A 14,396-nucleotide genomic window follows, 5' to 3' on the forward strand; every position below is an offset into this window, starting at 1 on the left:
TGGGTGGTGTCAGTAGTTATCAGCAAAGGCAAAACCAGTTTCTTAAACTTAATTTATACTTCTGAATTAAGAATCACAGTGTGTACACTGTACGTGCTGTGGCTTTGTGGGTCCCTTGCTTCTCTGTAAGCTGGATTTATATTTGATGCAAAAAGTTAAGAAGATTGCGGCTGTAGATACATACGGTGTAGGTTCTGATTTATAGTTCAGTGTCAGATTTCTCTAACTGGTGTCCTTGTGGTGGAAGCAGTTTACGCAGTTAACAATCAGATCTGCCCAGAAAGACTCTTTGAATGAGATTGCGTGGTTTTTGAGTTTACTGAGAAAAAAACCCTTAAAGAATCCTGAATAGAGATGTCCGTAACGCCAAAGTTGGCAGTTGGCATGATCTACTTTGTAACAGCCAAACGGGAAATATATCAAGGCAATCATATTTTTGCAAAAAAAAAAAAAAAAAAAAGCCGTATTTTAGGCCGTAATCACTGAACTTTTAAGTGTTTTTTTTTTATGAGATTAGACTGGTGATTGTATACATGCATATGCAGATATGGTGCTCTCCCCCATTCATTTAGATGGGGGCCTGGTGTTATTGGCCCTGAAGTAACTGCCAGGATGCACTGCCAACACATGGAAGGCTATTTCCCGGGATGTTTTTACACCTTTCAGAAAAAGCTGGGCAACAGCCAAAGCAAAAATCTTTGTGGAACAACAATCCCAATATCTAAAAAACAAACAAAAAAACAAAGTCTCTGTTCATTCCTGTGGTATTTATCTATACTGATAATTCTGGTTTTACATGTCCAGGTTTCTTTATATAATGGTCAGATGATGGTTGTAAGAAGTGAGATACTGGCAACTAGCCTGGAAACTACTTCCTGTCAATAAATAGTCCGTATGGAAGCTGTTGACTGGATGTCTGTGGGTTTTCAGAGTAACGAGGACCTACCTTCACACAAAAGCAGGCAGCTCTTGAGCATGTTAAAGTCAGTGAAAGCTGTGGATATGCTGCAGGTCATATGATGTGTTGGTGCATTGCGGTGGCAGGGTGTTTACATTGGAACATCCTCAGGCTATTTCTCTCTCCCTGATCCCTCACTATTTCACTTTGTGTTGTGTTGAGAACGTCTGACATTAGAAGGCACAATGAAATCTTTCTTTACTTTGGCTGTAAGTGGAAGTAATTTGCTGAGCCGATGCAGTAAAAAAAAAAAACTGTCCTGATGTTATTTTGTATGATTATTTTCTTGCACTAGGTGTATACAGAACAGTGCAGCCAGTTCTAGACTCACTCCAAGCCATGTCTGTATAATGAGATAAAACAGAAGCACAGATATATAAGGGATGATTGATGAGTTTGTGGCCTAAGGTAGAAGGAGCTGAGTTTTCCAGCTCTCATTACATGGATGTTCAGTTCAACTCTGAGTGATTCTGCAGAAAGTTTTGTGAAATTTCTTCTTCAGGTAACTGAAAAGTGCCAGTCAGCTCTGTCTGAGAAAATGGATGCATCGGCCTTCATGCAGTCATTAGCTACCTCTGCTCAGGGTTAGGTTGGCACCCTCAGACTACTACCTCCTCCCCAAGATGATGAGGGAGCTCAGTGGTCGCCATTTTGACAGTGATGACGATGTCATCGCTGCTGTGGACCACTTTCAGGAGGTCCAAGATGCCGACTTCTACAAAGAAGGAATCCATATGATCCATGACCACTGGACTAAGTGTATAAATTGAAGGGGAGACAATGCTGAAAATAAATGTACTAGGTTTTCTAAAACTGACTCCTCCTCTTCCGTAGGCCATGAACTTATGAACTTATCGTAGTATAAACAGAAATAATTAAGCAGAAAGCTTCCCTTTCTCTTTCTCTCTTCCTCCATCAGGGGTGATCTACACCACCGATATGTTGGACCGTGAGACCAAGGACTCATATTGGCTAACAGTGTATGCCAGCGACCATGGCGTGGTTCCCCAGTTTGCCACTATTGAGGTGTTCGTCCAGGTGGAGGATGTTAACGACAATGCCCCACTGACCTCAGAGCCGATGTATCGGCCCTCAGTGCCCGAGAACTCTCCTCGTGATGTTTCTGTGATCCAGATTCGGGCCCAGGACCCTGATGCCACGCCCCCTGTCACGGCTGATAGGCTCAGCTACCGCATCATCAGTGGGAACCCGCAGAACTTCTTCACCATCAACACTCGTACTGGTGAGTAGTGGTGTGTGTGTGTCTGTGTGAGTGAAAAAGGCACAGTTGTGCAGAATGTGTACTGGAAACAGCGATTCTTCGGGTGTGGGTTTGAATGATTCCCAGGCTCTGAATTGTTCCTTCTTTTAGTCTGAGTGTCTCCATCGTAGGAGCAGAGCGGCTAACATGACAGAGGATGGTTTTGAATGAGAATCAGGTCTCAGGGTTCTTCAGTGACTGGGACTGAGACTAGAACTTTGATTGGTGTTTTGTTCTGATCTCATGCAGGACAGTGTGACTCCAGAACAGTTTCAGTGCTTCGCATCAGAGATGATCACAGTGATTAGATCAGGGACCTGCACCACAAAATGAATACCAGCTTAGTCCATCTTTACTGAGTCTAACAATGGTGATACTAAATAACACGAAGCTTGTTACCAATTGATCTGCTGTGAGCGCGGTCATCTGACGGAGTGTTTAATGACAAACATCATCAGATCTTTGTCAAGGCTGGGTAAGTAGTGGAGTGGACACAAGCGCAGAGTCAGAGTTATGGATAGCCAGAAAACGGTTTAATCAGTCCGGGTTCGATACACGTGAAGACAGTCCAATAAAGCAGAGGTACAACAGGGGAAAGGCAAACTCGAAGTCCAAAATCCAGGCAAAGGTCAAAACGATCGATATAATAAGTACAACAAGGAACGCTGGAAAGCTTGGTAGAAACGCTAGGAACACACAAGACAATCTGGCAAGGAGTGCAGGGAGGACGGAGACTAAATACATCAGGAGGCGGGGAGACAATTACACACAGGTGAAACACATTGAGGGAGGAAGGGTAATCAGGAGGTGGGGAGCACACACGAGGAGAGGGAAGTCAAGACACCTGAAACGAGAGGAAGAACCGTGAACAATAGGAAACTCAAGCATTACCAAAATAAAACAGGAAACACTGAACAATAAGACCGCCCTGGCTCCCAGGGCGAAACCTGACAATCTTTGAATGAAACATAACTGTTATGCTATGACTGTTCTCTAAAAACAGGAGAAACATAATTAATTCCTGATGAGTTCCATCTGACTGAAATATGTGGATTATTTTTTAAATAAAAGACATCATAGGGTTTAGCTTACACCATTAAAAGCTGCTGTTATAGTCATGATGTAGTGATTTAGAGTTTGTTCGAGGGTCTATTGTAAAACCAGTGAGTGACACATTTAAAACCTGGAATAGAAAGAATATTCAACTTATCTATAAAAATATCTACTGATCTCTTGTAAACTGTTTTGTCCCTGCCAGGCACCTATAGTAATGATTACTCTGTTTTTCCAGTTTTATGATTGGTCAGGAGTCATGCTGTTGACAGGTTTTAATCTGATCCAATGAGCTAAACCTGCTCCAGGTCAGGGTAGCTCTGCAGCATAGGTTGCCATGGTGATCTACACCAGTTACCATGGTGATCTACCCTGGTTACCATGGTGACCGACCCCGGTTAAAAGTGAGCCAGTTTCGTGATATCAGAAAACCTGAGTTAAACCCAAGCATATCTGGTTAACACACCACACTAATCTGGCTTTGTGGTTCAGGCTTCAGATGTCAAACAAACTGAATCAACACCACACACTGAATGATTCAATCTGCCGAACCCGTGTCCTGTGTGGAGGGCTCTACATTCAGTTCAGTCTTTCTTTTATTTGGGTTCATTTATTCAAACAATAGCATGGATCCCAAGACAAACATTTGTTATACAGAAGTGGGAAAGTGAGGCTTTTATTTTGATGTAGTTAGATTGTGTGACATATCTCCTCCTGTCATCATTAACAGTTTCAGATGTCTGGGGTTCATAACGTTTCATCATTACTGCCATTCAGCTGGATGATGATAACACCACGGCACATAATTGGATGTAGTTGGTGCAGCCCTTGCATTGAGGGAAATGTTAGAATAATAGCATCTGTATAGTGTGGGTGTGTGTGTGTGTGTGTGTGTGCGGGCGTGCGTGCGTGTGGGATGAAACAGAGGGAATGAGGAGAAGCAGGAGAAACAACAGCAGCAGCTGCAGCATCGTCTGGGAACATGAACACACATCCCTGCATGCTACCTCACACAGTTTGTTCTGCAGATAAAGCTCGTGGTGGAGAGAGGGGGAGATATAATTGGCTGCTGCTATATTTATCTTTTCTTCAGTCTTTGCTTTGAATTTGATGATATTCCACCCATTCATCTCAAGCAACTACTCCTCCCTCACACTTTCTCGCTTTATAAAAGAAATTCTCCCACTTTGCTTTTTTTTTTGTCTTGTCATCTTTTATCTCCTCATCTTCTCATCCACGTTTATATAACATACATGTTTTCCCTCTGACTTTCTCCTTTCTTCTTTTGATCGCTGATCACCACTTGTCTGTTGAATATTTGATTTTGTTGTTCTGAAACATTGATGAGGGACTGCAGATCATCCATAAGCCCGTAGCCCTCTTCCTCTCTGATTTACACACTTTTGTTGTGTTTATTTTTTTCTGTCCGTCAGCCTGAGTGAACCTCAGAGTTAGAGTTAACCTGTGGTTGATGCCATACAAGTTCTTCCCAGTGGTTTCACACTATTCCACTGATCAACAGGAGGCAGGGATGTGCCAAGATATGCAGCGATGCTCTAACACAGAGAGGCTGAGAGACTCCGGGTTTCACATCTTTAATCCACACAATTCATTTGGTGATTAACACTGAAAATAACAAGGCTCCTTTAACAGGCTGTTGACTGCTCCTTCTTTGTGTTCTGCTGCGGGGCCAGGTCTCGTTAGCTTCAGGATTAACCTGCTTTTCTTTAATCAGCAGTTAGTGAGCAAGAAACAAGAACTTGACTTGAGTTTGGAGGAACAGTCAGTACTGATGTACTCAGGATCTGCAGCTGGAACAGTACATTCACAGATTGTCAGCCACCTGCCAGCTGTGTTCACACAGACTGTACACTGAGCTGCTCCTTTAAAGGATCTATAGCATATAACTGCATAGAACTCTACAGTGTGTTAACAGGTCTTCAGACTGTTAACACCCTTTTTTCCATGTAAGTAGCAGAATCATCTTACTCCACAACCAGACTGTGAGAGATATTGTGTATGACCTTGTTCAGCTCTGTGAATGTAAGTAAAAGGCTTACACTCTGCTATTTTATCAAATGGAACCTTTCATCAGATGTTCTGCATCACCTCAGAAACATTTTCCCACAAACTCAGCATGACGGATTTTTTGAAACTTTGAAGAGTGCTTGGTGCATGGCTTCGATTTCCAGGGACTGAAGTGCTGCCTTGGTGCTCACATGTTGCTACAGGTACTGGTGCTCCTATGAGAGGAACTTTAACTCTGGACAGTCAAATGACTTATTCATGTTAAACCAACCTGGAATGTGAATAGAGAACGAAAAGTTTTAACACAGAGGCTTTCTCTGAGGGGAACAACAGTCAAATATCAATCAGAGCTATCTTGAGCTTCATTTCACTCTGTGGAGGTTTTGCTTGCTTCTTCCCATTGATTTTATCCATTTGAGCTGTGAGCTGGTCATAAATTCCTTTGACAATTTAAGAGCTGATCTGTTTTTAGGAGAAAGATCCTTGGGCTCTGTTTCATGTCCGTGTGATCTTTTAATTGTGGGAGGTCAGGAAAGGCGACCCCCTCTGGTCCCTAAACTCTCAGAGTCCTCATTGTGTCTTCCTTAATGGTTGTCTCTGGTGCAGTGCATGGGTGTACAGGTGTCACTGCTAAAGTGCAGCACACAGTGTAACACAGTGTAGACTGTGATGTGTGTCAGGTGTACCATCACTCAGCTGTCAGCTTGCCTCTTCTTTCTATGCAGGGTTAGACTGTTAGTAAATTTGTGGGAGTCTTAAAGCTTCCATTCATTACACAGGCTTCAGTAAATGTATCTAAATGCTCATCAGGTGTTCCACTGTGTGAGACCTGAGTCTTTATAAATTCTACCAGTTAAATACCTTTAGTTATTCCTCTCATTCCCCTTCTGTTCTTCCTTCCTGTCTTCATCCTCCTCCTCTTTTCTCTTTCCTCTCTTGCTCTTGTAATGAATAATATCTCTACTTTCACTGCCAAGATTCCAGCTAAGTTTTATCCATCACATCACACAACAGCTTTTTACTCTCCCAAAAAATCAGTTTTTATAGTCATCTGATCTTACATTATAAACTGAATAATTTTGCCCACGTTACCTGCATGCACCACGTCAGCTGGTGCAGAGTCTGTGTGGATCCACTCAGACATTAGACATGTTAACACACTGAAGTATACCACATAGCCATACTGATCAAACCACACATTTTGCTGATTTTTGAAGTGAACAGTAGTAAATCCAAGCACTGCAGCAGACATTAAAATTAGGCTTTAATGAGACATTAAAGTGAGACTTTCTTTAAATGTTAATGCACTGTTACTTTTATTTTAAAAAAAAAAAGCAGCTAAACCATAATAGCGATATGTACAAACATTTGGACACCTTTCTACACTGACTTGGTTTGGACTTTTGAGGCATGATGAATTTTTATTTACTGTTGGTGTAATGAATACCAGCAGGTCTTCACTTGAACATCAAAGTGTAAAGTTTTACATTGATTAATGAAAACAATTTTATGATATACCTATCAGGCCATCTCTCTCTCTCTCTCTCTCTCTCTCTCTCTCTCTCTCTCTCTCTCTCTCACTCCCCCCCTATTTCCCTCTGTCTTCCCCCTGGCCAGTTGCAAATTAAATCCTCCTAATCCTCTAGATGACTGGCATAATTAGCTTGGGAAAAATAGCTAAGCAACATATTCTGTATTCAGGCTCTTTATTCACTTCTTATGGAGCTTTCGACCGCATCTAATGACCTTCATTAGGAAATGGAATTTGCTCAGTTGGCATCACGTGACCTAAGTATGAAGCTTTAGTCAGATGATAACAGGTGCTTGTATGTGGGAGCAGACAGTCTCTGGGAGCAGCTTTGGTCTGGTCTGGTTTTGATATTCTCGCAGGTGTCTTCCAAATACGTGTTATCATGTGACCAAAATTCCAGTCTTGAATCACATGATGGCAAATGTTGCAACTTTATGACAATATAAGTTATGATGTAGTCAAATGAAATACTTTCTTTCAAGTGTTTGTCGTCTGGACGTGTGGATTAGACACCGACACACACACATTTTCATGCACATTACTAACGAGATTTGAAAACTTTTAAGAGCATTTACTTTCACACAGAAGTGTGACTCATAACAAAGTACTTCACAATATTCTTGTGTGCTAAATACTGTGCCGCAGAGGTTGGTCTTTACTTCATCCGACTCTGTTGACATGTTCCACCATGGTGAAATAATTTGCAGCTTTAACAGACACAGTACATCTTAAGGAGTTTAACTCATAGAGAGAGGGTCAACAGTCTTTCAGCTGACGTGTACTGTCTGTCCCATGCATCCTGAATATGTCTCATCTTCACCCTGCCTGCCTGATCATTCTACTGCATTAAAAGGGAAACTCTGTAACCAGTTATAGCCAACCACATGGTTTTTTGTAGTGACTTTGCAACAGCCTGGTGCTTGTTGTGTAAGAATAAATCATCGTAACCACAGGTGAAAGCGCAGATGGAACAAATAGCTACAGCTTTCAGGTGGCTTTAAAGGTAGTTACTCAGCTGAAACCGAAGGCCTTCATGCAGCGTGCAAACTGCTGTGATGACAGATGTTTGGACCAATTATACATTGGTTTGTTCATTCAGATATTTCTGCTGGTTGAAGAATTTAAAATAAAAGTGAGACAAACTAACAAATCATGAATTAAAGGAGTTTGTGTGATTTTTTTATTTAGGTTTGTTTTCACCAATTAAACTGATCTAAATAGCACATGCAGCCTGCATCATAGGAATTCTGTCCATATTGGATGATTCCACACCCCAGGATTTACATCCAGTGCCTCTGTTCAGTGTCGTTGGTGGAAGTAGTTTCTATGTAGCAAGGTGGAGAGTATAAGGGGAGTGGAGGTGGGAGTGTTGGACATGTAGACTGTCTGACTCTTATGCAAGAGATCCTATTTTTTTGCTGTGTCACTGAACTGCTCTCCCCAGCAGCCCGGGTCTCTGGTGCTGTTTGTCATTCTGTATCATTCCCAGTCTCACAGCAGTAATTAAGCTTTTGGCTGCCAGTTAACACACAGTCAGACTCTGAGCCTAAGACATTTTCTTTGCTCTATTTGATTCATTCTTGATTCTTCTGTCTGTTCCATGAGCATTTTATTTCTTACAATTAAGTACTTTACTGGCTACAGTACAGTTACAGTATTACTTTGAGGTGATCTTGTGTCAGATTACACTGTGGAGTTAATCATATAGGAATGGTAGAGGGTAGCATATATAATGAGAGTGGATGTGGAGGAACACAGTTACTATGACTGACTTAAATTCTTTTCACAGTGATTAAAGCGCTTGGTGTCATGTATCCTCAAGCCTTCTTCCCCCATCTTGTCCTCAGTTTTTTTGGCATATGTGTCAAATCTATTACCCCGACCTACCCCCTGATTTCTTCCCTGGGCCTCTTATCCTGTTTGTCATTCCCAATCTTACAACAGCAATTAAACTCTTGGCTGACAGGGCGTTTGAGCTAATGTTGCATAATCACATTGCTAATGGGCTCCTGCTTCATTCATAAGGCTGGTACACACCAGGAGAAAAGGAGAGACCCAGTACAGAGCAGGTGTGTGTGTGTGTGTGTGTGTGTGTGTGTGTGTGTGTGTGTGTGTGTGTGTGTGTGTGTGTGTGTGTGTGTGTGTGTGTGTGTGTGTGTGTGAGAGAGAGAGAGAGAGAGAGAGAGGACAGGCTCTCTTGGTGTTAAGCAGGGTTACTTCTCCTGAAGGAAATGATCAGCATAAGCCTTGATTTCTTCATAAAAAGGTTGTTCTTCTTCAGCAACGTCCTGCTTCATAGTGATACACACTTCTTCTCTCCCCACTGAGAGCAGCCACAGACAGAGGTGGCGACAGCCATCTACAACGGGCAGGGATTTATTTTATGAATTCAATTAATCCCATTTCTTGGTTCCTGGTCCATTAGTGAATTTCATTTACAGCACGGTACGACGCACACACCTGTTAGGGTGGCCTAAGGGAAACATTTGCTGCTGTGCCCCTGTCCAACACCTGCCCCTCCACCCTCCAACACTTATTGCTCATTATTCCTCATGTGATCAGTGTTGCTAATGCACACAACACTGCGGCTGAGACTCAACTTCACTACAGCTGTTTGAAACTTGTGCACTCAGACAATGGTGCATCATGTAATAGTGTGATTTTGTTTGTATTTGTGTAAAAGGCACATCGTTGGCTCTTGTTAATTAGGTTTCCGTCAGGGTGGCATTTCACAACAGATGGTGTGATGTGTGGTGTGTGTGTGTGTGTGGTGAGAGGAAGGAGCTTGTGTCTGAATGTGGTCACATTCTGTGAGATTTTATTATATTCATTACAGAAGAACATGAATTTCTGTGTGTCTTTATGTGTATTTTTGGATTGTGGGAGTTTGTGTGCAACTGCAATAATATTCATTTGTGTCCAGTGGTCCTGTGTGTTTTAGTGTGTTAGTTTCTGGGTGTTAATCTGGGTTTTTTTGTATGTGTGTTCTCATCCGTCACTTTGACGCTATCACGCAACAGCTGGATATGCACAGAGAGACAATAGTTTCTAGACATGTGTGAATACATCCCTGACGTGTGTACAATTGTGTGTGTGTGTGTGTGTGCAGTGTAGTTGTTGAGTGCTGTCACATTCTGTTCTTTGTCAGAGCTAATCATATGGTACTAACATACCAGGAGCTGGAGTCAGCCGCTCAGGGCCTGTTAGCGTGTCAGTCAGTCTTTGCTAATAAAGCAAAATAATAAAACAGCAGTTTTGTTCTCATTAATCAATGGTAATTTTCTCTGATTGTTCAGGTTGTATTTCTAACTGGAACAATCCACAGCTAAGTGGTGAGTAGAGAGGTTGTCAGTACTGATCAGCATTAATAACACTTTGTATTCATCTGAAGTAAAAGCAGCATCAGTCCACTTTAAACTGTTTAATGTTCTGACAGAAGACAGAAAACTGACAATCGAATCGAAAAGGTTTTCTTCCTTTGGGATCAATGTGCTCACCAAATATTTACAGCAAAATAGATTTGATCCAAAATTCCCACCAGCAGTATCACATCAGTGGTGCATAATTGCTCTGGAGGTTTCCATTAGGGCTGGGTATCAAGTCAAATTTCAGGAATCGATTCGATTCCGATTCTCAAGAATCAGAATCGATTATCACAATTCGATTCGATTCGATTCTATCCGATCTAATCTTGATTCAGGTAAATGTTATTAAAACCATTTTTTGAGCTGTTACCTGAATTACATGAGTAATGTAACATGTGTAGTTATGCTAAAAACAATGATGTGGGGCAGAATTACCAGATCCAACAGATCCAGGGCAGCAAACAGAATGCCAGAGGTGTCTATAGCTGCACCAATGGACTGCTAATGGGACACTAACCTGGTGCATTATTAAAAATATGACATTAAGAATTCATGCAAAAGCTGTTACTGTTGAATACAAGTCTACTTTTATTACATGTATCAACATGAAAAACAAAGACATTCTCAGCCAGTGTAAATGTAAACAGTGCTGGTTACTTGCTCCAAAGTAACAGTCATACTGCATGTAAATAAGACTCAAGCGTACAGTACCTTAGGAAGCGTAAGTGCTCTAAGTATATGACATTCAATTGCCTTTAAAGCGCGAACATGTAAACTGGACATTTTCAACTTAACCTGTAAATAGAAAATAGAAAGGCGTCGCCTATTAAAGTGCAAACAAAAAATAAAAAGTTTTCAGTGCTCCCTCCTCTCTTGGTCTGTAGGCTTCCCCAAGGAGAGACTCCAAGGCACTGGATTGTTTGGGGTTAGGTGCAGGGGTTGGGGTTCCATCTCTTCCTCCACTCCATCAGCTTCATCATCATCATCTTGCTGTGTGAGAGAGTTGCGAGAGAATGTGTATGGTATACAGAGGTGTGTGTGTGTGACAGAGAGAGAGAGATATTTGCTTGGATTTTTTTCCTCAAGGCCTTTTATTATCACTTACATTAGATGCTTTTTCCTCCACCGCAACCACTGCTTCAGTCTGGAGTATGGAAAAGATGCTGCCTTGCTCCTCCATACATACATACATACATACATAGTGTGGCTGTTACCTCCATTAGCTGCCTGAGGCCCTCATATTCGACAACAGAATACGGGCGCATATCTTTGCAAATGAAGCCTGCAATCGCCTCTGTTATTTTGACAGAACGTGCAGAATTGGCAGGTAGTTGTAGGGTTTGCCGGAGTTTCATCTGTTGCGGCCCAGTGGACGGCTTGGTCATGAGATGTTGGTAATGTCGCAACATGTGGTTCCTGAGATTGGCCGTATTTCCACAATACTAACGTTATGCTTACTGTCCGACGACATGTTCATTGTTTGGATAGCTTCACACCACACATGCATGCGTTAATTCGATGACGCGACTAGTGGGGTTAAAGTTCACCGGGGGAAATGTATTTAAAAAAATAGATGTTTGCACGTACGAATCGATCTTTAGAAAAAAAAATGAGAACCGATTTAGAATCGGAGAATCCATTTTTTTCAACACAGGCCTAGTTCCCATCTATGCAGTCCACATTCCGTACAGATGACGGATGATGTCTACAATGCTCCAGAAAGGTATCACAAAACACTGCTAATGTGGCCACAATGCTGGGAGATCAACCTGTGTGCAAAGTTGACAGTTTTTGGTCTGAAGGTGATGCTACAGGAAGAGTGTGAGCAGTGACTGAACTGATGAGGCTGATCCTCTGGGAAATGCCGCTGTCTGTGGGCCGCAGCCTGTTTAGCTCAGTATGCATCATTCATTAGTCCTTCAATATTTAAATACAAACCCTGTTGTTACATTCTGTAGAATATGTATTCAAGAAAAAGAACCATAAAAACAGCCAGTATTATGTTGTGATTTAATGTAATCCTCCAGGTCTTTTCCACTCACACATCTGTGCATCCTCGTCATTCTATTCTTTTTGTCTCTCTGTGTCGTCTCCATCTGTCCTGTCAGGTTCTTCATGAAAGTTTTTTTTATTTTTGGCAACGTTTCAGGTTCTGACCAAATGACAAAGGAGAACTAGCAAATCTCAAAAAGGCTGTTGCAGGGCTCTTAGAAGAATGTGGAAATCCTCAAATTTACATCCCCATCTCAGAATCAGTCACCCTCTAACCACTGCCAGGATCAACTTGTCTTGTTGTGGAGTTCAGAGCCCCCTGGTGCTGCTGCTGCCCTCGCATGAACATGCACTGAGCCCACTGTTCTACGTAACCAACTATAATAAGTGTGTTCGGGAAATCAATTAAATATTAAAGGTACAGTGTGCGGCAGAAAACTTGTTCTGATGCAGAGACCAAAAGTGCTTTACAGCAAAGAAATTAGAGTGCTTCACATAAAAACACACATTAAATTAACATAAAATGAACAGTTGTGTACACCGCCGTCACCTTGTGGCAAGAAATGATATAGCAGGGATTGCTGGCTTAATTCACAATGTGAATATTAATCAGCTGGTAAAACCGTATACTGAGGAAAAATGCGGGGAAGGTTTAACAATATCAGAAATCAGAAGCAGTCCAAACTTAATCTCACTGATTTTAATTTGAGAAGTGATGTGTCCTCTTCAATGGCTCCATAACTCAAAATCAGCCATTTTAAATCATTTAGTGTAAGCTAGGGCTGGGCGATATATCGATATAAAAGATATATCGATATATATTTTTAAATGGGATATGAAATTAGACCATATCGTATATATCGATATAGTTAAAACTTGCACTGTGATCCTTGATCCAAGCAAGCTGCTAACCCGGAGCTCTCAGCACCGCTTCCAGAGCTGAATGGGTGGCTGAGGATGCAGTGCTTCGGTCACATATTACACTTGGCTATTGGTGAGTGCAGTGTTGTAAGCAGTATTCAGATATTTTACTTTAAACAAAAACTTATTAAAATGTTAGTTTTTCTTTATTTTCTTTTGTCTGTCTCCAACTTTATGCTGCTATTTCGGCCTCGTCTCTGTTGAAAAACTGATTGTTAAATAGAGGTTAAATAAATTAATCGTGACATGTGACATGTCATATTTGGCTTTGACTTTGACTGAACATTTGCTCTCACTTTGTGATAAAAATATCGGGATATATATCGTAAATCGATATTCAGCCTGAAGATATCGGGATATGACTTTTGGTCCATATCGCCCAGCCCTAGTGTAAGCATGTGTGCACTTAACAAAGATGATATATACCATTTATTTCATCTGCAGGATTCTACGACTGATGTTTTATATAATTTGTGGGAGTGAAACAGGCTGGATGGGTAGAGTTTTATTGTTTTTATTTTTTATTTTTTCAACAGTTCGGTTATTAGATATCATGATGACTGCTCCAATAACTGAAAACAACGCGCAGTTAAATGCAGAGCATAACATTACTTAAAACTACTTCTTCATTGTTTGTTCGTCTTTATTTCTGCTGTTTGGTTGTAGAGGCAAACTCACCAACTGAACTCTGAACGGCCTGCAGCTCACTGTCAGCCAATCAGAAGGCTGTGAGATTGTCTCCATGCAGAGTGTAATCTCTATGTCACTCTCTGTCTCAGTGGATAACCTTCAGCATCATTCTAGAAAAGAACCAGCTTCCACCACAAGTAACTCCACAACGTACAGTTTACCAACTGAGACCAGTGGCTTTCCAACTACAACTTCCTTTAGAAATGTGAAGAGGACGTGAGGCTATATCAGCACATCTGAATATGTTTTATGGCTCTGCTGTATGTATGTTTTGTCTTAGGTCTTAATGCCTATTTCCTTTTTTTAAACTTCTCTCCATCTGTAAAACCATGAGAAAGCATGTTTCCAAGGCCAGATATCATGACCAACCAACCTTGCTGACTGAGTACTTGTGATTCATGAGCATGTGAACCCCCCCCCCCCAACCCCCTCACCACCGTGCCCTGCCCCTCTGATTCAAGCAGGAGCGTAGGGCTATCTACCACCCTCCCATCCAACAGCCACTGAGGGCAGTAAAGAAGATAACAGGGTGTAGTGACATCAGAAGTACTAACTAAGCTCTATGAATTAATAAACAAAGAGCTGCATCTGTTTCTC

General features: G+C 41.6%; 1 protein-coding gene across 4 annotated transcripts in view; it reads left to right on the plus strand.

Annotated features, from left to right (window-relative positions):
* The window catches only part of fat3a (FAT atypical cadherin 3a), a 92,213-nt gene that overhangs the window by 20,689 nt on the left and 57,128 nt on the right, over positions 1 to 14,396 (plus strand). For all 4 annotated transcript variants that reach the window (XM_041046149.1, XM_041046150.1, XM_041046151.1 and 1 more), the window contains exon 2: positions 1,878 to 2,201. In XM_041046149.1, the coding sequence (XP_040902083.1) occupies positions 1,878 to 2,201 (324 nt within the window). The remainder of the gene's footprint in view (positions 1 to 1,877; positions 2,202 to 14,396) is intronic.

The sequence above is a fragment of the Toxotes jaculatrix genome, chromosome 9 (assembly GCF_017976425.1).
Source record: "Toxotes jaculatrix isolate fToxJac2 chromosome 9, fToxJac2.pri, whole genome shotgun sequence".
NCBI classification, from domain to species: domain Eukaryota; kingdom Metazoa; phylum Chordata; class Actinopteri; family Toxotidae; genus Toxotes; species Toxotes jaculatrix.